The following is a 26,515-nucleotide window of genomic DNA, read 5'->3' as shown; positions in this document are numbered from 1 at the left end:
TTAATATCCTATATATATATATATATATGTATATATATATATAAATAGTTCATACAATTCAACATCAAAAACCCAAATAACCTGATTAAAAAATGGGCAGAAGAAGTAGATATTTTCCAATGAGGAAATAAAGATGGCCAACAGACCATAAGCATGGAAAGATGCTCAACATTGCTAATCATCAGAGAAATGCAAATCAAAACTACAATGAGGTATCACCTCACACTTGTCAGAATGGCTATCACTTGAAAGAACACAAATAACAAATGTTGGCAAGAATGTGGAGTAAAGGGAATGCTCCTACACTGCTGGTGGGAATATAAGTTGGTTCATCCACTGTGGAAAACATTATGAAAGTTTCTCAAAAAATTAAAACTATAACTATCTTATGACCCAGGTTTTCCTGGTGGCTTAGCAGTAAAGAATCTTCCTGAAATGCAGGAGATATGGGTTTGATCCCTGGGTCGGGGAGTTATCCTGAAGAAGGAAATGGCAAGCTACTCCATAATTCTTGCCAAGAAAATGCCATGGACAGAGGAGCCTCATGGTTGCAAATGGTCAAAAATGACTGAGCATGCACACATACATACCTAAACCATATGACATAGAAATTTCACTCGCAGGTATATAGCCAAAAAATCCCCAAACACTAATTCAAAAAGATATAGGCACCCCAGTGTTCACAGCAGCATAATTTACACTGCCAAGATATGGAAGCAATGGAAGTGCCCATCAATGGATGAAAGAATAAAGAAGATGTGGTATACATATGCAATGGAACAGGAGTTAGAAAAGAATAAAATTTTGTGATTTGCAGCAACATGGATGGACCTGGAGAACATTATGCTAGGTGAAATATGTCTGACAGAGAAAGCCAAATATTGTATGATATCACTTATATGTGGAATCTAAAAACACAATAAACTAGTGAATATAACCAAAAAGAAGCAAACTCACAGAAAACAAACTAGTGGTTACCAGGAGACAGAGGGAAGGGGGGCAATTTAGAGGTAGGAAGTGATTGCAGCCATGAAATTAAAAGATGCTTACTCCTTGGAAGGAAAGTTATGACCAACCTAGATAGCATATTCAAAAGCAGAGACATTACTTTGCCAACAAAGGTATGTCTAGTCAAGGCTATGGTTTTTCCAGTGGTCATGTATGGATGTGAGAGTTAGACTGTGAAGAAGGCTGAACGCCGAAGAATTGATGCTTTTGAACTGTGGTGTCGGAGAAGACTCTGGAGAGTTCCTTGCACTGCAAGGAGATCCAACCGGTCCATTCTAAAGATCTGTCCTGGGTGTTCTTTGGAAGGACTGATGCTGAAGCTGAAACTCCAATACTTTGGCCACCTCATGCGAAGAGTTCACTCATTGGAAAAGACTCTGATGCTGGGAGGGACTGGGGACAGGAGGAGGAGACGGCAGAGGATGAGATGGTTGGATGACATCACTGACTTGATGGACATGAGTTTGGGTGAACTCCGGGAGTTGGTGATGGACAGGGAGGCCTGGCGTGCTGTGATTCATGGGGTCGCAAAGAGTCGGACTCGACTGAGTGACTGAACTGAACTGAATGGAATGACTAAATACAGAACTTCCTCTTAGTCCAATTCTTTTACCCCTTGAAAACTACCACTCATTTTGAAAACACAAGTGGAATAATACTTGATGAAAGCTTCCCAGAATCTTTCAGAAAGAATTCATCATTTTATCCTCTCTATGTCTAAGGATATCTATTCTCTAGAACAGTAAGTACCACTTTTATTATGTTCCCTAAGAGCATATCAGCTGTAACTTCCAAGTGCTCATCACTGTCCCTGGCATATACCGTGCATTCAATTAATATTCTTTGAATTAAGGACTTACTTTCTTGAGTCCTCCAAGGACAGTTTACAAGTATTTCTAGTTATACAAATTGAGCAGCAAGCAGAAATTGTATAGTTCAAAATTAATAGAATTTGGATTAAATGGATTAATTATTATGGATTAAATCTGGTTCTTAAATAACTATAAACATCAAAGTCACAATTTTACATTTCTGTAGCGGAGCTAAATAATGTAGCCTCTCCTCTAATTAAGCCTGGATATGGTGACCACACTGGGAAGTTCAGAGAAGTTTGCTAAAATAAAGCGCTCTTCGCTCTTTCCAGGCAATAGAAGGTGCTGTCTTCAGGACATTCAAATGCTTTTAGAAGCACTTGATTCAATCACCATTTCAATCAAAAATCAAAAATGTATACTTAATATCAAACCAGTCAATCCTAAAGGAAATCAACCCTATTTATCCATTGGAAGGACTGATGCTGAAGCTGACGCTCCAATACTTTGGCCACCTGATGCAAAGAGTCAACTCACTGGAAAAGATCCTGAGGCCGAACAAGACTGAGGGTAAGAGGAAAATGGGTGACAGAGAATGAGATCGTTGGATGGCAACATCAATTCAATGGGCATCAGTTTGAGCAAACTCTGGGACATACTGAAGGACAGGGAAGCCTGGCGTGCTGCAGTCCATGGGGTCGTAAAGAGTTGGAAATGACTTAGCAACTGAACAATACCACTTAATATCTATTTTCACATTACTTAATGAAATTGTGTTCAAAGGGGCTTTAAAAAAATTAACTCATCTACTGTTAACTTTGCCATGGGAGAATAAGTAGAAAATAACAATTATCCCTTCATGCTGTGAATACTTGATCTATTCTTAGGTAAAGGTACAGTACCACAAATATTATTATGATAATATTAAATAATATCAAACATTATTATGATAGTATTATGATAATAAAAAACTAATAGCTCTGTGTTACAGACCAATGAATATAATCAGATACTAAAGTTGAGAACTTAATGTATGTATCATATAAGTTACCAAGTCAACTTGATAAACATATAAATTCATACATAAGGTAATATAAAATCTGTTATCCCACTAAAACATCTTTAAAATATTAATAGTGTTTAAGTTGCAAATATAGGCAAAAATAATTCATAATACTGAAACCCCTATAGTTTTTTAATGTATGTTTTTAGTTTTACTACTAATTAACATTGGAATGACTGATGCCGAAGCTGAAACTCCAGTACTTTGGCCACCTCATGCGAAGGGTTGACTCACTGGAAAAGACCCTGATGCTGGGAGGGATTGGGGGCAGGAGGAGAAGGGGACGACAGAGGATGAGATGGCTGGATGGCATCACTGACTCGATGGACATGAATTTGAGTGAACTCTGGGAGTTGGTGATGGACAGGGAGGTCTGGCATGCTGTGATTCATGGGGTAGCAAAGAGTCGGACTCGACTGAGCAACTGAACTGAACTGAACACAAGATATCGTCACAGACAATCCAAGTCAAATAAATAAACTTATCTCACCTATTTTTCTATAAATAGTAGAGATGTATGAGTGTATATTTTTGCAGAGTGCAAATCTGAAGTAGAATTTTCCTCAAATATCAACACAAATGTATTTATTTTAATGAATATTCTTAAAGATAGCAATTTCCTATCATTTTTCTTGAGGCTATTTTCAAATTAAAAGTGACTCTCAAATGAAAAATTGAAGTATGCATGATACACAGGCCAACTTCTGTGTATTGTTATACTTCTGCAACAATATACAGAAACCCATTGAAACTTCACTGATTAAAAACTTTTCCTATGTATTTAGGATACATTATCAACAGGATTTTTCCCTTGGGAATTTATATATATAAATGTTAAATTAGGAAAAAAAGAATGGGTCAAAAATTTCTTATCATGCACTTGTTTGCTATTGCTTACAAACAAACAAAACACCTCAAATCCTATAGTACCAACAAGTTAAAATCCAAAATCTTGCAAGTGAGGGATATAGTAACATAATCTGATATTTTCCCTTAAAAGAGACCTTACTGAAGACTGAAAAAAAATTTAATACCAGAGAATAAATGACTTAAAAACTATATCCAAAACAAAAACTTTTAATTTGTTGTATTTCTTGTTTCAGCTACTTTTTAAAGTTGTTTGGGAAAAAAAGTACAATGCAAAATGTATATATCAATAAACACTTTAATTACGACCTAGATTTTCTAAAGAAACTGGAAACAACCAATTAATCTACTGGCGTTTTAACGTGAGAGGGAAAACACACATAGTATAAAGGAAATGGAATACTTGAGCATGTAGTAAGACTGCCTAAGCCAATGTTCCTTGGAACTAAGAAAGCCAAGAGTTGCCATGTGCAAAAATATGTGCAAAAAATTCTATAGCCCAATGAAGTTTGGGAAATGCCTGTACAAAAAAAGTGAAATAGGTAGTGAAGGGCCTCCCAGAGCAGTCAATATGCTAATGTCCATTTTAAATCACATCATATGTTATCATAGGCAGAGTTTTCCAGAATTCCTCAATACAATTTTTTTCCCTTTTTTTTTTTTTTTTTTGGCATAAAGAGAGAACATGTCTGGCCAGTGGCGAACATACCTGTATAACTACAGCTAGGTCTTGATGTAACTTTTTTGGATACTCATATCCCTTGTCTTTGTAGCAATATTCAGGTCCCCCAAACCAAATATTTTTTTGGACCTCTGATACAATGGCTCCGTTAACCACTCTGCTGTGGTCAGAAATTTACATTTCTCTGTTGAATTTCATGTTGTTTCAATGGACTTTTGTTTTCTAATTTTTTCACTTTCAGAGAAAGAAGTACAAACCTGAATGCTTCAAGGTACTCAATATCTCCCATGGGGGGATCAAGGCCACCTGTCCAGGCAATATTTATATTGTATCCTTCTCCAAGGCCTGTTCCAACCTAGGAAGAGAAAAACCATGCCACAGTGGGTAGAGGAGAACACAGGGAAGAAGCAAGAAGACAGGAAAACAAGCACATGTGTGCTCTTGAAATAAACATCAAACAACATGTCAAATCAGTCCAGCCTTGCTTGACAACCAGTGCTCTGGGTTATGCACTTGTTCTGCACTGGTTCTTGGTCCCGTGGGACAATTCAGTAATCTCGTGTAATTTAAAACACCAGCAAAGGACAAGAAAATTAGGGGTAATCATGCAATGCAATTACCTGAAAGATACAAATAAAAGTGGGGCTCTAAAGAAATAAACCGAACCTCATTTGGGGCTCCACTGCCAGGGAAAAAGTTCCCTTCATCATAGCGATGGAGTGAAATATACAGGATGTTGGGGTCAGCATAAAAGGCTTGCTGTGTACCATTTCCATGGTGAACATCCTACAGGGAAAAGAAAACAGATGACAAATACAGTCACGTCTAACTCTGTGTGGAAACAACTTTCCTGATGTCTAGTTCCCTGTCTTTCTACCCCACCCTCCTTCTCATTTTCTGTCTTCTGTATCCCTCTTTCTTTCCCGTGTTCAGCTTGCTTCCACACCACCCCCCTTTACTTCCTGAACTTTCAGGCAAATTACCCTTTAATGCACTCATTTTTTAAACTGGCTTCTAAAAATCAGGAAACCACAGAGAACATGCCCTGGAGACTCCAGATGAGCAGTCATTGAGAAAGCCCAGTCCTTTGGTACAATTAGATATTTATACACCGGCCCTTTGTACTCTTTGCTTCAGTGATGGAATCTTGCATCCTGTTTTATGGAGGAATTTTATGACTTATTAACTGCCAACAGTTCATAACCCCTCAGGCTTAATTAACTAGCCTCATTGGCCTCTGAAGAAAGACTAATGTTTAAACTACAAACCAGTATTCTGCAGAAGGATCTATGGCTTACAGAGCATTTTCACAATTCTTGACAGAACACTAAACATACGTGTATGCATTGATTTGCCAAGTCCCACCATTAAGGTCAAAGGCTTTGCAACCAGCTGAGTAAATTGGCTTTCTTGAAGCGTTCAGTTCAGTTAGCAGTCCCTCAGCAGTTAGAATGACTTCAAAAGAGATGCCAGATGCAAAAAGGACTTCATACTATATTTTGGTAAAATTGTGATGGCAAGAGTCGAAGACACAGGAGCATGAGCTCATTAGCTATTAAATCATTTGGGCCAAAGGCATGGGCCTTTATGTGATCTTGTCCAATCTGCCTAATTTTAATATTATGTATTTAATATATTATGGCTCTCTTCCCAGCCTCCTTCCTCCTCTTTTTTCTTTCCCTACACCATTCCTTCTTCCCACAAAAAAAAGTCAGTTTCATCAAAGTGAATGAAAAAAATTCTTACGGCATTCATATTCAATAATGATACAAAACTTAATAGCTCTTTTTGCTAATTGTTTTATGATACAAACATGCTGGAACTGATACAAGATACGGGAAAAATAAAACTAATAGCATTTTTTAAATGTCCTTACTAAAAGACCTCAAGCATTAAGAGTCTCAATTAATACGGTTCCTAAATAGCTTCTGAACAAAATAAAATAAATGACTCGTAAAAGCAAATAACCTACATATTTGTATTTAATATAGTATTACTGCTACATGTGTAACATATATAGTTTCAGGTTCTGTTATAAAAAGATTTTTGGTTACTTGTTAACTACCTACTTACACTGTACTTTATTTTGTATCAGTATGAATCACACTATTTTCAACAATGATTCCTAAAAATTTTGAGTCAGGTACCATATTAAACATCTCACATAGCTTAGTTAACATTTATATGAGGTATATGGTATTATCCATAATTTAAAAGGTAAGCAGACTTGAGACTTAGAGAGTTTCAGTAATTTTTCAAGACAAGGTCTTGAATCCACTTCTTACTCCGAAGGCCAAACTCATAACCATTATGATGTTAATTTACAATTTCATTCATTATCTCTTCAATTCTCTTGGTAAAACTATGAAGTGAGACTGGTGGTCATTACTGCCCCTTATTGAGGTTTATATAAGTTGTCTCTACTTCAACCTCCAGCCCAGAACTCCCTCACTGGACACCATCAAAACCTCCATTTGGTGATTTATGAAAGCCTGAAGTGATCTTGCCATCCACAGTGCAGACATACACTAATATACCTTCCGTCTTTCATACAGTACACATATCCAATTAAGGAATCAGAGAATATTGGGGAAGATAGGCATCCTTCCAGAAACTTGTCTTGGCTAAAGGCATACACATATCAGGGGAAAATCTTTTCAGCATACTGAAAAATATTAAATCTTGGATTTCAGGATGTTCAAAGGACAGGAAAGAGGAGATAGTAAAACTTTTCCTTTATGAGAACAGAAACGAAATAATTTAACCCACAAGAGTCTCGAATTTGCTAATGGATATCTAGAGGATGGGCAAACAAAATACTTTGAAAAATAACACTGATAGAAAACTTTGTTTCTATTACAAGATAGAATTTCTCAGTCAGGTTTTAAGAAAAATTGTGCTCTGGGCCTAGACATATCAACAGTTTGAAAACCAGTAAAATATTGTCTTGATGTTGTAAAGATTTATTTAAGACAGTCAAATAAAAGATAGTTTGTCTTAGATATAAAATCATTTGTTTTGTAAAACAGGTTGGGTACTTATCACCACATAAATTTCAAAATAAGAACTACAGTCTTGCCCACAGAACAATAAGGCTTCAACAGATACTATTCTTTAAAATTTACAAATTCATTCTAAAACTACATGGATAATTCTTTACTCCATATTTATATTCACAAAGCATTTAGAGATACAGGTAAATTCAAATGTGCCTCTTGTTTTGGGCAACAACTTATATTCTTGAAAGTATTTTTTCAGCTTTGTCTGAAAATACAAAGTGTCTACTGGTCAGGTATGATCTAAGGACTTTTTCTCCATAGCAACAACATAAGACAATCATTCGTGATGATGAGGACTTGCTATAGTAAGAAAATGAACCAAATAACTCACAGCCTCAAAACAGATCTTGCATCTAAGATTTGCTGCTGCTGCTGCTAAGTCACTTCAGTCATGTCCAACTCTGTGCGACCCCATAGATGGCAGCCTACCAGGCTCCCCCGTCCCTGGGATTCTCCAGGGAAGAACACTGGAGTGGATTGCCATTTCCTTCTCCATTGCATGAAAGTGAAAAGTGAAAGTGAAGTCATTCAGTCGTGTCTGACTCTTAGTGACCCCATGGACTGCAGCCTACCAGGCTCCTCCGTCCATGGATTTTCCAGGCAAGAGTACTGGAGTGGGATACTAAAAAATCACTAGCTTACTAGTTAAAGATATACTGTGAAAATGTATTCTATGTAAGGATTTAGAGCCAATATGTTTTCACTACAATGTTAAAATAGCTCTGAATAAATTCTATTCTATCAACTAATGTTATTACTTACAATTATTTAGTACTGGCAATTCTTGGGTCAAGTTTGGTGCTTGACTGAAAATTGAATTCCCCAAAATCTAAGGACATTCGAAGCATCCTTTTTAAAAACGAAAATAGCCTAAAACATATTATTTTCAACTGAAAGTCACGTTACATAAAAGCTACCTGAGTCATGCAGGCACATCCTAAGACAGGTGCATGCTCTGAACACAACGGCCAATCTCCTACAAGCTGAAAAGCGGGTGTGCCTGCTCCCTCTCCTCACCAATCTGAAGGTCTTTGGAATCTTCCCCAGAAGGAAAACTAGAAGGAAGAAGCTCCCCAGATAAACCAGAAATCATCCTTGCCTAAAATATTCAACGCCTCTGAATTTGGCTGCAGGCTCAAACAGAGGGTGAATTCGAGCTCTGGCTCTCTAGTTAGTAGGCATCTAAAAATGATGAATCTAGCTGCTGGAACAATGGAGTGGCGCTGGCTTCTGTTGGCCCAAGAACTGGTGGAGCTGTGGTTCCTACCAGTTAGCTAAAGTCAGTGAGTTTGGATATGCAGGAATGAAGATCTTTTGTCACTGAAGCACCTTTACTTTTCCTCTGCTCACTTGCAGAACAGACCTGTCAGCCAGGGAGAACGGATGTCTCAGCGCCACGTGGCACTTTAAAACTTCCTTCTCAGCAGCTGGAAGAAACAGGGGAATTTCCTCAAAGTGTTCCTGCAGCTGCAGAATCTGGAAGACTTGAAAGCAAGAATATGCGGGCTGGTGGTGATCTCAGAGGCAACCCTTTGGAAAGAACCTCGTATGTTTAGAGAACATGAAACAAAACCTTCTCTTCTACTGCAGCCTGCTGGGAAATCAGCGTCCTTTATGTGGGATAATGGAGCAAATTCATAATCAAAGGCCAGTAAGCTTACAGGACACTCCTGGTAGCTACCAAGCAACTTACTTTATAAATCATAGCAAATTATATCCCGCAAATCTTTTTATTCTTATATGAATGTACAAAAACAAAGCTTTACACACAAATCCTCTGAGGCACAAGATATCCATCCATCACCATCCAGGCATTTTAGCTTTCATGTCTATTGTACAGTCCATTGCTCTAGAGTCTGGATGTCACACGTGTGCTTTCAAAGAGGCTCTTAACAGTTATTATCTTCCTAGTAGTGGAGAGTCCTCAGAAAATAACACGAAGAAATTCTGAAAGACAGGGTGACAGTTTACCAATCTCTTTCCTGCATAATTTTGACAAATTTAGAATGTGTAGAAAGATTTTCCTCACAATCCTTGGTCTTCATCTGCTGCCTTTTCTTCAAGTTTTTAGCTTATCTTTCTAGCAGAACTTAAGTGTTTTAGAAGCATATTAAAATATTTTAAAGATTTACTATCTTATAAATCATGCAAGCCAATAATTATTCATTCTTTAAAATGTCATTTTGTATATACATGGGAAAATAGGAACTGATGTCCTCGTTTTTGTAAAACTTTAAGACCTCACTGCTGTAGTATATCTAGGCCTTCAACACGTTTCTTTAATGTTGAACTATGACCTACACTGAAACTTCAGCATGTTTGGAAAACAGATGGAAAGCTGGGTTTCAATACTCTCAGCACCCAAGAACTTGTAGGAAGGCTACAATACAGTATGGGGGAAAACATCCACTCCTCTGGAACGCTAGAAATGGTTATCAGCCTTTTATTTCTTTTTTCTTTACTTTAACTTGACTAAGTGTTTCTTCACAGGGCTTTGTTTGCTCTCTCCCCACCCTCTGGCAGGCCTGCCTAACTGAATCAGAAGACCAGGCGGTAAGGCCACGGCTTCCCAATAAGATTTAATTATGAGTGCAGATATGAACAAAATTTAGACTATTAAGCCTTGCACTTCAAAAAAACTTCTAACATATTTTGCCTTTAAATCTTTTATCACCTGCAAAAATTAATTAAGTGCAGATGCAGCAGGTTCGCTTTGGATGCCAGGGTTCATTTCCTGTCTATGCTTTGTCAGACAACCTATTACACCTCCTCGTGAACTGGAGGCAAACCGAAAACGGGGCTCATAAATCACCAGTCAGTTTTCTTTCGCCCTTTCCTGGGCTGGTCCTTTTGTATGGGGCAGATCTCCAGTTCATTATTCGTGAATCTACTATAGACAACATGCCAAGTGTCATCTGCATTTAAACAAACCATTTGTTAAACAAATTATAACTCTATTGTGTAAGAATGCATCATGTTAAAAGGCAAGACTAATCGAATGCCTCTGACTCTTAATCACGCAGGGTTCCTGCCGGCAGTTATCCCAAACTGGCATACATGATCTGAGATCTTTTCAGAAAAAAAAAAAAAAAGACACGCTGACTTGTTTTAATAATACCACTGTTGCACAACAAGCAACATGATTGCTAACCAGGGGAAGTGGCCAATTGGTTACCAAAGCAACAACATTCTTTCCAGCACATCTGACTATTTAAAGTCTATATTCTGCAGGGAAAAGTAAATTCAGGTTCTGTTGGGTTATTTTAACTGTGGAAGTATCAATTCATTTAAGGATCATAAAAGTTGCCCCGATCTGCGCCTTCTTCTCATTAAATTGCAGTTAACACCATGAAAGTGAAACGTGAATGTTTATGGTTTCAGAACTGCAATCCTGAATTTAATGAGTTTCCACATTCAAAGGAAACACACCCTTCAGTTGTTTGCAAGTGCTAAAAACAAGGCAACCTAACAGAGAAATACAAATTCAGTCCCTTTTATCTGGAATCACTGAAAATGCAGCTCTGGCCAGGAATACATACCAGATCTACAATCAATATCTTGCTTATATTTAGTTGGTCTCTCAAGTATTTGGCGGTAATTGCAACTGAATTAAAAAAGCAGAACCCCCTGCGGAATAGAGAAGAACAGAGAAATAAGAAAGCAAATCAGCCAGGAAAACCATTATAAATAATGTTCAGAGCATTCTTTAAAATGCTATATGATCTCTGAAGCCATAAATCTGCTTCTGGGAGTACCTCGCAAGGTTTCTCAGTCCATCTGCTAACAATTAGAGGCTTCAGAGACATGCATGGGGCAGGTGACCGCCAGGAACCGTGGCGCTGGGAGTGGCCAGCAGTCCTTGGTTACTTACATGGCTGTGGATTCCTCAGCATGATGGCCTGGGGGCCTCACCACAGCAAATCCATTCTGTAGGAACAAGACAGATTTTCAGTGATCAGATAGGAGAGGACTGCTTAGATCTCCATGTACCAAGAGCATCAGGCACACACAAAAAGAGTGGACTCTATAAGAGGCTTCAGAAAAGGTTTTCGTGCCCCCAGTACCATTTTGCAGAAATGAACAGAAACAATATATAGATTGTGTTTTCTCAGATCGTGTCTCAGATAGAAGGCTCCCACAGAGCCAGGGGAAGAACAGGGGTTTGGGAGTTGTACCAAGCAGACAAATGGCATATCAGCTATTATTCTAGTGTGATTTATTTTCAAGGACCAATTCTTATTTAATGACACCAGCATCCTAGAGAAGGAGAACAAGTTCATTCTTGGTACAGGTTTGGGTCAAAGTTAGGAAAGACTAGGGAAGATCCAAAGAGAAAATTCTTTAGCTGGACGCCCTCAATGGTTATTTCCACTCCAATGTCAGCAAAATGATAAATTTACACTCACACACTCACATGCACACAAAAGAAACCCCAGAAAGGTGAAAAAGAACAATGGAAAGCCCATATTTCTTCCAGTCTATAAATTTAGCTTGGATGACTGCCAAGACTTGCAACTTTATTGGATTCCCTAAGTCAATTTCTAGCCCACATTCTGGAATTTTATAAAGAATTCCAGGGCTGAGTAGCAATCAGATCTATCCATGATCAAGCAATGCCTTAACCTCCAGATTAGTTGGAATGCATCACAGAAAGCTGAAGTAACTCCAGCATGAAGGCAGGCAACTATAAATCCTTGCAAAGCCAGCATGCTCAGAAAAGCTGGGTTACTTGACGCGAAAAAAAGAAATCATTTATCAGATGGTTCACACCACCTTTCACTTAACTATGACACAAGTAATATGCTCACAACAGAATATTTCTTTAATATACAATCCTAAAAATTGCAAATAATTTTAATACACCCCAGGGATATTTGTTTCCAAATCGTTCTACAAGCATAAAAATATTCCCAAGAAAAATAATCTAGTCCCATGAGCTTTAAATATACACAAATTTTTCTAGAACATAATGGTAACTGACATACAATGAGTTAATTCACTACGTATTTTAATGGGTCTATTGTTGTGTTAGTTGCTCGGTTGTGTCTGACTCTTTGTGACCCCATGGACTATAGCCTGCCAGGCTTCTCTGTCCATGGAATTCTCCAGGCAAGAATACTGGCGTGGGTAACTATTTCCTTTTCCAGGGGATCTTCCCGACTCAGAGACTGAACCTGGGTCTCCTGAATTACAGGCAGATTCTTTACCGCCTGAGCCACCAGGGAAGCCCCTACATAATGATAATCCCAGAAACAAATTAGATGTCAGTAACACAATACCAATTACAAACCTAGGAATAATGATAAACATATTCTATATTCTTATTTTTAAGCAACTCACTATTTCTGCGGCTAAAAAGATTAGCAAAAAAGAAACTATGAGTGAACAACACAAGACAATAGGGAGTGATTTTTAAGATTGTAGAGTGAAACTCTAGAGTGCTACATGACTTCTGAGAATGAAGAATTAGATTATGTGCAATATACTTTATTGGGAAAACAGTAGTGTGAAAATAACAACAAATATAATACAAGGTAATATAGCTAGCATATAACAAAATTTTATAATTAGGTTAATACTAATGGTCTTTATAATTAAATTAAAATATTACGTTTTATGTGTGAAGGGCATGACTAGACAGTAGAAAGAAGACATCCCACAATCAATAACTATAAGAAAAAACATTCACCTTAATTAGTAATCAAATAAAAGCAGGTGAAAATCCCAATAGGAAGCCATTTTTCCACTTAGGAAATTAAAACTTTTAAAACTACTCCACGGGGTGGTACCTACATATTCATAAATGCTGTTTGCAGGAAGATAACGTATTATAGCCTTTCTGGAAGATAATCAGCCTCTATACATTTAGAGCCTTTACAAAACATTTACCCTTTGAATTAGTAATCTATTACTACTTAAAGGATTTTTGCCCTAAAGGTGTTATTGTGTAGACAAATGTTTGTGTAAAAGATAATGTTTTATTTACAGTAAGTAAAATGAAAATTATCTAAGTTAATTGATATTAGGCAAATGGTTAAATTAAATATGGTCCATCTATACAACAGAATATTAAGACAGTCATTACAATTTTATTGTTACAAATATTCAGCAGAACAGAAAAGACAGCAATATTAGAAGTATTAGTGTTAAACATAATATATATAGTATGATCTATTGTGTGATGGTATTATGTGGGTTACATTTACTTAAACATTTCAAGTATTTTCCAAATGATTTTACAACAAACATCAATTATTCCAGAGTGAGAAAACAAAAAACAAAGAGAAGGTTGAAAGGTAAATTTTAAAGGGTCTCACAAGTAGAGTCGTGTTCACAAAAGTGAAAAAGGACTTAACTGATACTTGGGGTAGGGGGAAAGCATCAATGAAAAATAGTTCAGAAAAAAGGATTTTCAAAAACATGTACAGATAATCAACCTGAATAGGGTTCACATTAAGGAGTAAAATGGAATTGAAATTGTACAGGTAACTAGCTAGATTACAGAATACAAATAAAATTTATTAATATAATTAACAAATATAATTTATTTCCATCTTCCTCTTTTCTCTTACAGCCAAATTTGAACAAAAGGTCTGCCTTTCACTATATAGTTTTCTTCAGTAACCTCTACCACTTCACTGAACTGCTTGGTTTTATTTTTTTTAATATTTTTTTAATTTTAAAATCTTTAATTCTTACATGCATTCCCAAACATGAACCCCCCTCCCACCTCCCTCCCCATAACAGCTCTCTGGGTCATCCCCATGCACCAGCCCCAAGCATGCTGTATCCTGCGTCAGACATAGACTGGTGATTCAATTCTTACATGATAGTATACATGTTAGAATGCCATTCTCCCAAATCATCCCACCCTCTCCCTCTCCCTCTGAGTCCAAAAGTCCGTTATACACATCTGTGTCTTTTTTCCTGTCTTGCATACAGGGTTGTAACTGCTTGGTTTTAGACTGAAATTATCTTCTTGCCAATAACAAATATTTCCTTACTCATCATGATGTACCAACACTTTCTAATGTGTTCTCAGGAACGGAGACGTCACCTACATTTTCCCAGTCTTTTCTGAGGGCCTGCCCCTGCATTTTCTTTAATGAAAGTTGGAAAGGCTGCTTCTCCCATAATCTTGTCAGGTGGCAGCTATTTTCTCTCTCACATCTCACCAACCTGCCTGCAGCACCAGATGGAGCTTTGTGTTCTTTCTGGTGGCTGCTTTGGGAACATGAAGCCCACTGAGCCAACCCCCAACAACACTCTTATAGAAAAAAGGACTACATTACCCAGAAAGAGAGCAAACGGAACAAAAGAGGATGCCTGAGTCCTGGGGCAATCCAGCTCTCTTTCCCTCCTGTTGCACCAGGACTGCTAGTTCTCTTTGAATCTCTCTCTAAAACTGTGCTTAGAATAACATCCCCTCCTACTTGTCCACTATCATTTAGTGTTTTCCCCAATAACATATTAAATTTGTATTAAAATTCCCAATTGTATTCATCAAAATTTATATAGGCTCAAGCTCATGCCATCTTGAAAATAAAATTATATACATATATGTTAACTTAAACAATACAAATATACACACACATAATATGTATCTCCATCCTTACTTCCATTAATTCTTACTGTCACACTTCTTTTCTTCCCCTTTTAACATTAAACATCTTGAAAAGGTGGTCTATCCTGCTTTCTCTTTTTGTCTTTTCTTCACCTCTGCTTCAGTCACCTATCTCTAATATATCTTGCACCTCCATTAGCTCACTAAAGAAGCTCTTACTAAGGTCACTAATAGCCTCTATGTCACTAAATAATGACACTTTTATGCTTTCAGCCTACTTGGTCTCTCATTGGCTTTCAACACTATTCGCTGTCTCTTCCTTTTTAAAACAGTCTCTTTCCTTTGTCTTCTGTGACTGCATTTCCTCCTGGTTTCCTTATCTCTCTACTTCTGAATCAAGTGTCCCTTAAGACTCATACTTCTCAACCTGCTCATTAAATACTGAAGTTACTCAGGCCCCAGTTTTAGGCTCTTCCTCTCTCTATATATACTTTGTAAAAATGACACAACTCTCATGGAACTCAATTACTTACTACCCATCATCCAATATTTCACAAATTTTTATTTCCAGGATGAACCCTGCTCTAAGCATCAGACCAAAATACCAGGTTACTTACTTGATATATTCACTGGGATATCCCAAGAGCACTTCCAGTTTAGAACATCCAGGGTCAAACTCCTGATCTTCTCCCAGCCTTTTCTAACTTACCAGCGACACCATGATTCATCGTGTAGTTCAAGTCATGCACCAATGAGTGTCCTTAATGGCTCCCCCTCCCTATTCATCCTCTGAGATGTTCTGTGCTTAGTGCTTAGTCAAGTCCGACTCTTTCCAACCCCATGGACTGTAGCCCACCAGGCTCCTCTGTCCCTGCGATTCTCCAGGCAAGAATACTGGAGTGGGTTGCCATACCCTTCTCCAGGGGTTCTTCCCAACCCAGGGATCAAACCCACATCTCCTACTGCTCCCTCATTTCAGGCAGATTCTTTAACAGCTGAGCTACCTGAGAAGCCAATTCTCCCTCTATCTCATTTTAATTCATGACTGATTCCTGTTGATTTTGCTTTTAAATATCATTCAGATCTCTGTACTTATATGTATATACATTCCTTGCATATTTTACCTTCTGAATTTCTGCCTTTGTCTCCATCACTCCTGTTAATCTGTGATTTCAATAACCACATGGACAATCCATTCAGTATCCTGATTTCGTAGTTCTCTGACTCCTTGCCTTACATAAATCTGTCTTCTGTTTACAGCCATACTCCTAGATCTTGCCATTGCCAATAAATAATAACATCTCTTCCAAAATCTCAATGTCAAATACCCTGCTCTCCTGTTTTCCAGTTGAAGCTTCAACTGCACTGGGATTTCCAATTCTTTGGCCTTACTAAACTTCTGACATATAATATACGTCCCCACCACCATGTTTATTACTTCCCTCCTAATATGGTGAGACTTTAGAGCCCATCATTATATTTACTTCTCTGCATGCGAATTTAAACAACTTGTCCCTTTTCCCCTCCAACATAACTCCCCCAGTATGTTGGTCTGCTCAGGTTCCCAAAATAAAATACCACTGTCTGCCTGCTTTACACAACGTAAGTTTACTCCTCATAGTTCTGGGGGCTGGAAGTTGAGATTTAGGTCTGGCATGCTTTGGTTTCTGTTGAGAGCTTTCTTTCTGGCTTGTGGATCTGTCTCCTTTTCCCCTGGAGTCCTCACATAAGGCCATTCTCTAAGCACATGATTACAAGTCCAGAGAAAACTCTGGCGCCTCCTCCATTTCTTAGAAGAACACCAACCCTACTGCATTAAGGTCCCACTCTCATGAAATTATGCAACCTTTAACATATTCTCACAGACCCTTTTTACAAATACAGCCACATGGGGAGTTACGGCTTCAACATACACATTTCGGGAACACAGACACTCAGTCCATAACATAGTTTTAGTTGCTTTGTCCTTTTCTTCCTTCAACATGCTCTCCTGTTAAAATTATAACTGGTTAAATACAACTTGCATCTGCTCTGTTCCTGCACCTAAAGTGAAAGTGTTAGCTACTCAGTCATGTTGGAGCCTTTGCAACCCTTAGCCCGCCAGGCTCCTCTGTCCATGGGATTTCCCAGGCAAGAGCACTAGAGTGGGTAGCCATTCCCTTCCTGCACCAAAATATACATATAAGCCACACAACTGGTCTTCCTTTAAACTGATGATTTAAAACTTCAGTAGGTTCTTCATGATGCCCAGGAATTATATTATATTCCTTAGCTGATTAACTCTCCAAGTCTCTCATATGGTATTTCTACCTTCTTCTCTTTCTTCAAATCTTCATTAACCCTTACTCACCCTTTAACCTTGTGAAGACTTTGCTTCCCACTGAACTTAGTATACCAAAGCCATTAGAATAAAATTTCCTCATCCTTCCATAATAAAATCTACCCATTTACTAGTGACCAATACCATATGGAAAAGAATCTGCCTGCAATTCAGGAGATATAGATTCCATTCCTCATGTGGGAAGATTTCCTAGAGAAGGAAATGGCAACCCACCCCAGAATTCCTGACTGGAGAATTCCATGGACAGAGGAGACTGGTTGGCTGCAGTGCATGGGATCGCAAAGAGCTGGACACAACTGAAGCGACCGAACAACAGCAACAATACTGCATACATGACCTAGGCTCTGTCCACCTTTCAACTTCTTGTACTACCACCCACTTTGCTTTCTTCACTTCAGCTACATCAGTATTCAGATGCTTCCAGTGTTTCCCTAGCAATAAGCCTTGTTTCCCTAGACATAAGCCTTTGCACATGCTCCTAGTTCTGCGTGAAATGTCCTCCTCTTACCTATCCCTCTCTTCTACCAGGATATCTCCTGGTCTGCACATTTTGGCTCCAACATTGCTTCCCCAGAGAAACCATGCCTGAGTCTCTATAGGTCACGAACAGTTTCCTCTATAAAGTACCCTCAGAGGTCTGCTGAACCTTTTTTGAGAATAATTAGTATGCCTGATTTATTATTTTTTATTATTGTGATTTATATCTTTAGTGTCCCACACCCCAGCTCCTCACAGTGGGGTCATTACCTTATGGCTTGGTTCACCTTTTTATTTTCTAGATGTACACACTGACTATAGACTTACATAGTGACTAGTAATCCACAAGGAATGATAAAACAACTTATGAATATACTATCCTGGTTTTACTCCCTCTGATCCTTTGCTTTCACCTCAGCTACAAATTCTTCATCTCTCAAGATTACAGCTTTGCATACCAGCTTTTTGTAGGTGGCTGCCTATTAGACTTAGTAGCATCTTCTGAGAAACACATAAGATATTTTGCTCCTTAAAATTAATGGAATCTTTCATTTGATGAACTATTGTGGAAAGTGCTTAAAAATGACTTTTTTTATCCTTAGAGAAACATCTGATTTTCACACTGGATTCTGCATCTCTTGACAATAAATTTGTTTTGTATTTTTTTGCATTTTCTTTGCATTTGTTTTGCCTTATTGTCTGGCATAAACATTTGTTGTGCATGACACTGCCTGGGCAAGGTTTTTCCTTAGCTTAAGAACAAATATCATAAAGGAGAAAAAGAAAACATGAATAGATCAATTACATGTCTTAAAACTGAAATTGTGATTAAAAACTTTCAACAAATGAAAAGTCTAGGACCAGATGGCTTCACAGTGAATTATATCAAACATTTAGAGAGAGATTAAAACCTGTTCTTCTGAAACTCTTCAAAAAACTGCAGAGGAAGGAGCTCTTTCTATGAAGCTCTTTCTATGAAGTCACCATTATCCTGATACCAAAACCAGACAAAGATACCACAAAAAAGAAAATTACAGGTCAATATTATTGATGAATTTAAGTGCAAAAATCCTCAACAAAATACTAGCAAACCAAATCCAACAACACATTAAAAGGGTCACATACCACGATCAAGTGGGAATTATCCCAGAAATGCAGGGATCCTTCAATATATGCAATTCAATCAATGTGATACACCACATTAATAAACTGAAGAATAAAAACCATATGATCATCTCAACAGATCAGAAAAAGCTTTTGACAAAGTTCAACAACCATTTATGATAAAAACTCACCAGAAAGCAGGCACAGAGGGAACCTACCACATTACAATAAAAGCCAAATATGACAAACCCACAGCAAACATCATTCTCAATGGCGAAAAACTGAAAGTATTTCCTCTGAGATGAGGAAACATCAAGGACACCCACTCTCGCCACTTTTATTAAACACAGTTTTGTTTTTTATTGAAGTTCTAGCCACAGCAATCAGAGACAAAAATGAAACAAGGGGAATCAAAATTGGAAAAGAAGAAATACAATTCTCACGGTTTGTCTATACACAGACAATCCTGAAAATGCCACCAGAAAATTTCTGGAGCTCATTCATGTATTTGGTAAATTTGAAGGATATAAAATTAATACACAGAAATCTCTTACATTTCTATACACTAATAACAGAAAATCAGAAAGAGAAATTGAGAAAACAATTCCATTTACCATGACATCAAAAAGAATAAAATACCTAGGAATAAACCTGCCTAAGAAAGACAATGCTGTGAAAGTGCTACACTCAATATGCCAGCAAATTTGGAAAACCCAGCAGTGTACACAGGACTGGAAAAGGTCAGTTTTCATTTCAATCCCAAAAAAAAGCAATGCAAAAGAATGTGCAAACTACAGTACAACTGCACTCATCTCAGTTCAGTTCAGTCGCTCAGTCGTGTCTGACTCTTTGTGACCCCAAGAATCGCAGCACACCAGGCCTCCCTGTCCATCACCATCCCCTGGAGTTCACTCAGACTCACATCCATAGAGTCCGTGATGCCATCCAGCCGTCTCATCCTCTGTCGTCCCTTTCTCCTCCTGCCCCCAATCCCTCCCAGCATCAGAGTCTTTTCCAATGAGTCAACTCTTCTCATGAGGTGGCCAAAGTACTGGAGTTTCAGCTCCAGCATCATTCCTTCCAAAGAAATCCCAGGGCTGATCTTCTTCAGAATGGACTGGTTGGATCTCCTTGCAGTCCAAGGGACTCTCAAGAGTCTTCTCCAGCACCACAGTTCAAAAGCATCAATTCTTCAGTGCTCAGCCTTCTTCACAGTCCAACTCTCACATCCATATATGACCACAGGAAAAACCATAGCCTTGACTAGACGGACCTTAGTCGGCAAAGAAATGTCTCTGCTTTTGAATACGCTATCTAGGTTGGTCATAACTTTTCTTCCAAGGAGTAAGCGTCTTTTAATTTCCTGGCTGCAGTCACCATCTGCAGTGATTCTGGAGCCCAAAAAAATAAAGTCTGACACCGTTTCCACTGTTTCCCCATCTATTTCCCATGAACTGATGGGACCGGATGCCATGATCTTCGTTTTCTGAATGTTGAGCTTTAGGCCAACTTTTCTGCTCGTCTCTTTCACTTTCATCAAGAGGTTTTTTAGCTCCTCCTCACTTTCTGCCATAATGGTGGTATCATCTGCATATCTGAGGTTATTGATATTTCTCCTGGCAATCTTGACTTCAGCTTGTATTTCTTCCAGCCCAGCGTTTCTCATGATGTACTCTGCATATAAGTTAAATAAGCAGGGTGACAATATACAGCCTTGATGTACTCCTTTTCCTATTTGGAACCAGTCTGTTGTTCCATGTCCAGTTCTAACTGTTGCTTCTTGACCTGCATACAGATTTCTCATCTCACATGCTAGTAAAGTAATGCTCAAAATGCTCCAAGCCAGGCTTCAGCAATATGTAAACTGTGAACTTCCTGATGTTCAAGCTGGTTTTAGAAAATGCAGAGGAACCAGAGATCAAACTGTCAACATCTGCTGGATCATTGAAAAAGCAAGAGAGTTCCAGAAAAACAATTATTTCTGCTTTATTGACTATGCCAAAGCCTTTGACTGTGTGGATCACAATAAACTGTGGAGAATTCTGAAAGAGATGGGAATACCAGACCACCTGACCTACCTCTTGAGAAACCTATATGCAGGTCAGGAAGCAACAGTTAGAACTGGACATGGAACAATAGACTGGTTCCAAATAGGAAAAGGAATACGTCAAGGCTGTATATTATCACCCTGCTTATTTAACTTATATGCAGAGTACATCGTGAGAAACACTGGGCTGGAAGAAGTACAAGCTGGAATCAGGATTGCCAGGAGAAATATCAATAACCTCAGATATGCAGATGACACCACTCTTATGGCAGAAAGTGAAGAGGAACTAAAAAGCCTCTTGATGAAAGTGAAAGAGGAGAGTGAAAAAGTTGGCTTAAAGCTCAACATTCAGAAAACAAAGATCATGGCATCTGGTCCCATCACTTCATGGGAAATAGATGAGGAAACACTGGAAACAGTGTCAGACTTTATTTTTGGGGGCTCCAAAATCACTGCAGATGGTGACTGCAGCCATGAAATTAAAAGACGCTTACTTCTTGGAAGGAAAGTTATGACCAACCTAGATAGCATATTGAAAAGCAGAGACATTACTTTGCTGACTAAGGTCTGTCTAGTCAAGGCTATGGTTTTTCCAGTAGTCATGTATGGATGTGAGAGTTGGACTGTGAAGAATGCTGAGTGCCGAAGAATTGATGCTTTTGAACTGTAGTGTTGAAGAAGACTCTTGAGAGTCCCTTGGACTGCAAGGAGATCCAACTAGTCCATCCTAAAGGAGAATAGTCCTGGGATTTCTTTGGAAGGAATGATACTGAGGCTGAAACTCCAATACTTTGGCCACCTCATATGAAGAGTTGACTCATTGGAAAAAACTCTGATGCTGGGAGGGATTGGGGTCAGGCGGAAAAGGGGATGACAGAGGATGAGATGGCTGGATGCCATCACCGAATTGATGCACATGAGTTTGAGTAAACTCTGGGAGTTGGTGATGGACAGGGAGGCCTGGCATGCTGTAATTCATGGCGTCACAAAGAGTTGGACACGACTGAGTGACTAAACTGAACTGAAGGAGACCAAATACTTTGAAAACTGTAAGATGCCAGTGAAAAAAATCAAAGACCACACAAACATATGGAGAGCTATACCATGTTTTAGATAGGAAGAATACTGTGAAACCACTATATTACCCAAAACAATTTACACATTCAAAGCAATGCCTATCAAATTACTAATGGAATTTTTCACATAATTAGAACAAAAAAAAATTCACAATTTGTATGGAAACACAAAAGATCCCATGTAGCCAAAGCAATCTTGAAAAAGAAAGATAGGACTGAAAGAATTAGGCTCCCTGACTTCAGGCTATACTACAACATGACAGTCATCAAAACAGTATGATACTCACACAAAAACAGAAATACAGACCAATGGAACAGGATAGAAAACCCACAGATAAAACCACACCACCTATGATCACCTAATCTATGACAAAGAAGGCAAGAATATACAATGAAGAAAAGGCTGCTTCAGTAAGTATTGCTGGGAAAAGTGGAAAGCTACTCTAAAATAATGAAATTGTTAATAGAACACTCTAACAATATACAAAAAATAAACCCAAGATGGATTAAAGATCTAAATATAAAACTGGATAATATAAAGCTCTCAAAGGAAAACATAAGCAGGACACTCCTTGACATACATTACAGCAATATCTTTTAGGATACACCTCCTAGAGTACTGAAAATAAAAACAAAAATGGGACCTAATTAAACTTAAAAGTTTTTCCACAGCAAAGGAAACAAAGCAAAAAGAAAATCTTCAGAATGGGAGAAAATATTTGCAAATGAAGCAACCAAAAAAAGATTAGTCTCCAAAATATACAAACAGCTCATGCAGCTCATTATCAAAGAAAGAAAAAAAATACCAGATTTAAAAATGCACAGAAGATCTAAATAGCCATTTCTCCAAAGAAGACAAACAGATGGCCAAGAGGCACATGAGAAAATATATCCAACATTGTAAATAATTAGAGAAATGCACATCAAAACTGCAATGAGATATCATCTCACACTGGTCAGAATGGACACCATAAAAAAAAATCTACAAATAATAAATGCTGGAGAGGATGTGGAGAAAGGGGAACGCACCCTCACTCTTGGTGGGAACATAAATTGGTACAACTATGAAGAACAATATGGAGGTTCCTTAAAAAACTAAACTAAAAATAGAATTCCCACATAACCTAATAATCCCACTCATAGCCTTAAGAAAATGCTAATTCCAAAAGATACATATACCCCAATGTTGCAGAACTATTTACAATAGTCATGACATGGAAAACACCTAAATGTCCATCATGAGAGGAATGGATAAAGAAGATGTGGTACATATACAGAATGGATCATTACTCAACCATCAAAAAGAACAAAATAATATCATTTGCAGGAAACGGATAGACCTAGAGATCTTCATACTGAGTGAAGTCAGACAGAGAAAAACAGATATCATACAGTATCATTCACATGTGGAATCTAAATAAAAATGATGCAAATGGGCTTATTAACAGAAACAGAGTCACAAATGTAGAAAACAAACTTGTTGTTACCAGTGGAGCAAGGGAGGGGGATACATTAGGAGACTGGGATTGACATACAGACACTCAGTTCAGTTCAGTTGAGTCGCTCAGTCGTGTCCGACTCTTTGCGACCCCATGAATCACAGCACCCTAGGCCTCCCTGTCCATCGCCAACTCCCGGAGTTCACTCAAACTCATGTCCATCAGGTTGGTGATGCCATCCAGCCATCTCATCCTCTGTCTTCCCCTTCTCCTCCTGCCCCCAATCCCTCCCAGCATCAGGATCTTTTCCAATGAGTCAATGCTTCACATGAGGTGGCCAAAGTATTGGAATTTCAGCTTTAGCAGCAGTCCTTCCAATGAACACCCAGAACTGATCTCCTTTAGAATGGAGTGGTTGGATCTCCTTGCAGTCCAAGGGACTCTCAAGAATCTTCTCCAGCACCACAGTTCAAAAGCATCAATTCTTCGGTGCTCAGCTTTCTTCACAGTCCAACTTTCACATCCACACATGACCACTGGGAAAACCATAGCCTTGACTAGACCGACCTTTGTTGGCAAAGTAATATCTCTGCTTTTGAATATGCTATCTAGGTTGGTCATAACTTTCCTTCCAAGAAGTAAGCGTCTTTTAATTTCATGGCTGCAATCACCATCTGCAGTGATTTTGGAGCCCAAAAAAGTAAAGTCTGACACTGTTTCCACTGTTTCCCCATCTATTTGCCATGAAGTGATGGGACCAGATGCCTAATGTATGTAAATAGACTAATGAGGACCTACTTACAGAACAGGGAACTCTACTTAATACTCTGTAATGACCTATACAGGAAAAGAATCTTTAAAAAATGTGGAAATATGTATAACTGATTAACTTTGCTGTATACCTGAAATTAAAACAACATTGCAAATCAAGTATATTTCAATAAAAATGAACATATATCTTCAGTATTTTTCAGTATTTTCAGTGAGCTTTGTATTTTCAAAGACCTCAATAATCTACTAGTCTCACAAACATGTAACTATGAAAAAATATAGTGTATGCAATAAAGTATTCAGGGGCTTGGTTTATTATTTTCTCATCCAATGTGACTAATACTAATACAGATAGCCGCTTTCATTTTGTGAAGAAATATTTTGTTCTCTCAAAATCTGGAGTTTGTATGATATTCTTAATCTCTTATATTTTATTAGCAACTCAGAGTATAGAAGTAAAACCTACAGATGTCACATTATTCCACGCAATTGTGAATTTCTGTTTACTCTGTGAAAAAAATTCTTTGCTCTATTTATTCAAAGTTACACAGACCAAGCAGTTAATCTGAGAGAACACATGCCAAAGATCGTTTCTGTAGATTAATAACAATTTTATGGTGATGTAATTTTCATTTTAAGAATCTAATTTTTCAAAGGTTTTTTCAAGTTTTACATTCTCTTCAGTCATGAACATGACTAATCATAGAGCTTTGGCAGTATTTGAACATCATTAACATGAACAACATTTCAAATAATCTGTGCTCACATCCCTATTGTGCAGTTGTTTACATGAGTTATTGATGCTTCTGTTTTGTTAAAGAGAAAAAGAATGTTCTCTGGTGTAATCCTACAAGGATATGCTGGAGACTATATGCTACCACAGATAGCCATGTTACATTCAAGAAAAGGAATCGATGACACTATCCATATGTAAAGTGAATCTGAATGAGATGGAAAGGAATTCAATCATTTTTTATTATTTTCATAATAGAGGAACTTTGCATTTTCTGGTTAAATTTATCAAAATGTCAAACTGATTTGTGTATTCCTTATATGCAGAGTAAAACTCTCCACAGGCAAGTTAAGAGAAAGTAGCAAGCAAATCACGAGAATAATTTTAAAGATTCATTTTTTTTTTAATCAGCATGACTAAAGTTTAAATTTTTCCACATAGCTCAGCTGATTGTCATGGAACTGACAGGAACTGAAATTTTGCAAACTACAAAATAATCTGACCATTTTACCTGTTGCATTTGTTCAGATGAACAGAGAGCAGAAATTTATATTTTATCTCTCTAACATCCCCATGCCTAGTAGGTATTCAATGGATAGTAACAACCATTACTAATTTCAATGAATATAGAGTAATTTAGGTTTCAGAAATCATGGAAACTAAGAGCCAATCACCACTGATAAGAACGAACTAGAAAGGTAAGAACATATTGTAAAACAAAAACAAAAACAAAAAACGTTTAGTGGAGTTAAATCCAAAAGAGAAGCAAAGATAACTTATATACTTCAAAAGATAAGCAATGAACCAGTGCTTAAATGAGTACTACCTCTAATAGCAATAGTCCCTTTAGCCACTTACTAATTTTGACTGTCAGAAAATTACTAGAGCGAATCAATGAACACAGCAAAGTATATAAAATTAATACCCAGAAACCCCTTGCATTCCTATATACTAACAATGAGAATACAGAAAGAGAAATTTAGGAAACAATCCCATTCACCACTGCAATGAAAAGAATAAAATACTTAGGAATATATCTTAGGTATATCTAATACACCTAAAGAAACAAAAGAGCTATATATAGAAAACAATAAAACACTGGTGAAAGAAATCAAAGAGGACACTAATAGATAGAGAAATACACCATGTTCATGGATTGGAAGAATCAATATAATAAAAATGAGTATACTACCCAAAGCAATCTACAGATTGAATGCAATCCCTATCAAGCTATCAATGGTATTTTCCACAGAACTAGAACAAATAATTTCACAATTTGTATGGAAATACAAAAACCTCAAATAGCCAAAGCAATCTTGAGAAAAAAGATTGGAACTGGAGGAATCAACCTGCTTGACTTTAGGCTATACTACAAAGTTACAGTCATCAAAACAGTATGGTATTGGCCAAAGACAGAAATAAGATCAGCGGAACAAAATAGAAAGTCCAGAGATAAATCCACACACCTATGG

At 37.7% G+C, this 26,515-nt stretch overlaps 1 protein-coding gene across 17 annotated transcripts in view; it reads right to left on the bottom strand.

Moving 5' to 3' along the window:
- Nucleotides 1-26,515, bottom strand: part of HDAC9 (histone deacetylase 9) — a 1,067,281-nt gene that overhangs the window by 176,961 nt on the left and 863,805 nt on the right. For 15 of the 17 annotated variants that reach the window (XM_069587611.1, XM_069587612.1, XM_069587619.1 and 12 more), the window contains 4 exons: nt 11,363-11,418; nt 11,031-11,118; nt 5,099-5,218; nt 4,690-4,787 (listed from right to left, as the gene is read on the bottom strand). In XM_069587611.1, the coding sequence (XP_069443712.1) occupies nt 4,690-4,787; nt 5,099-5,218; nt 11,031-11,118; nt 11,363-11,418 (362 nt within the window). Of the gene's footprint in view, nt 1-4,645; nt 4,788-5,098; nt 5,219-11,030; nt 11,119-11,362; nt 11,419-26,515 lie in introns of those variants that run through there. The other 2 variants (XR_011256609.1, XM_069587625.1) reach the window with 2 other exon arrangements.

Source organism: Ovis canadensis, chromosome 4 (genome assembly GCF_042477335.2).
Source record: "Ovis canadensis isolate MfBH-ARS-UI-01 breed Bighorn chromosome 4, ARS-UI_OviCan_v2, whole genome shotgun sequence".
NCBI lineage: Eukaryota > Metazoa > Chordata > Mammalia > Artiodactyla > Bovidae > Ovis > Ovis canadensis.
This window is presented reverse-complemented; position numbering and strand designations above follow the sequence as displayed.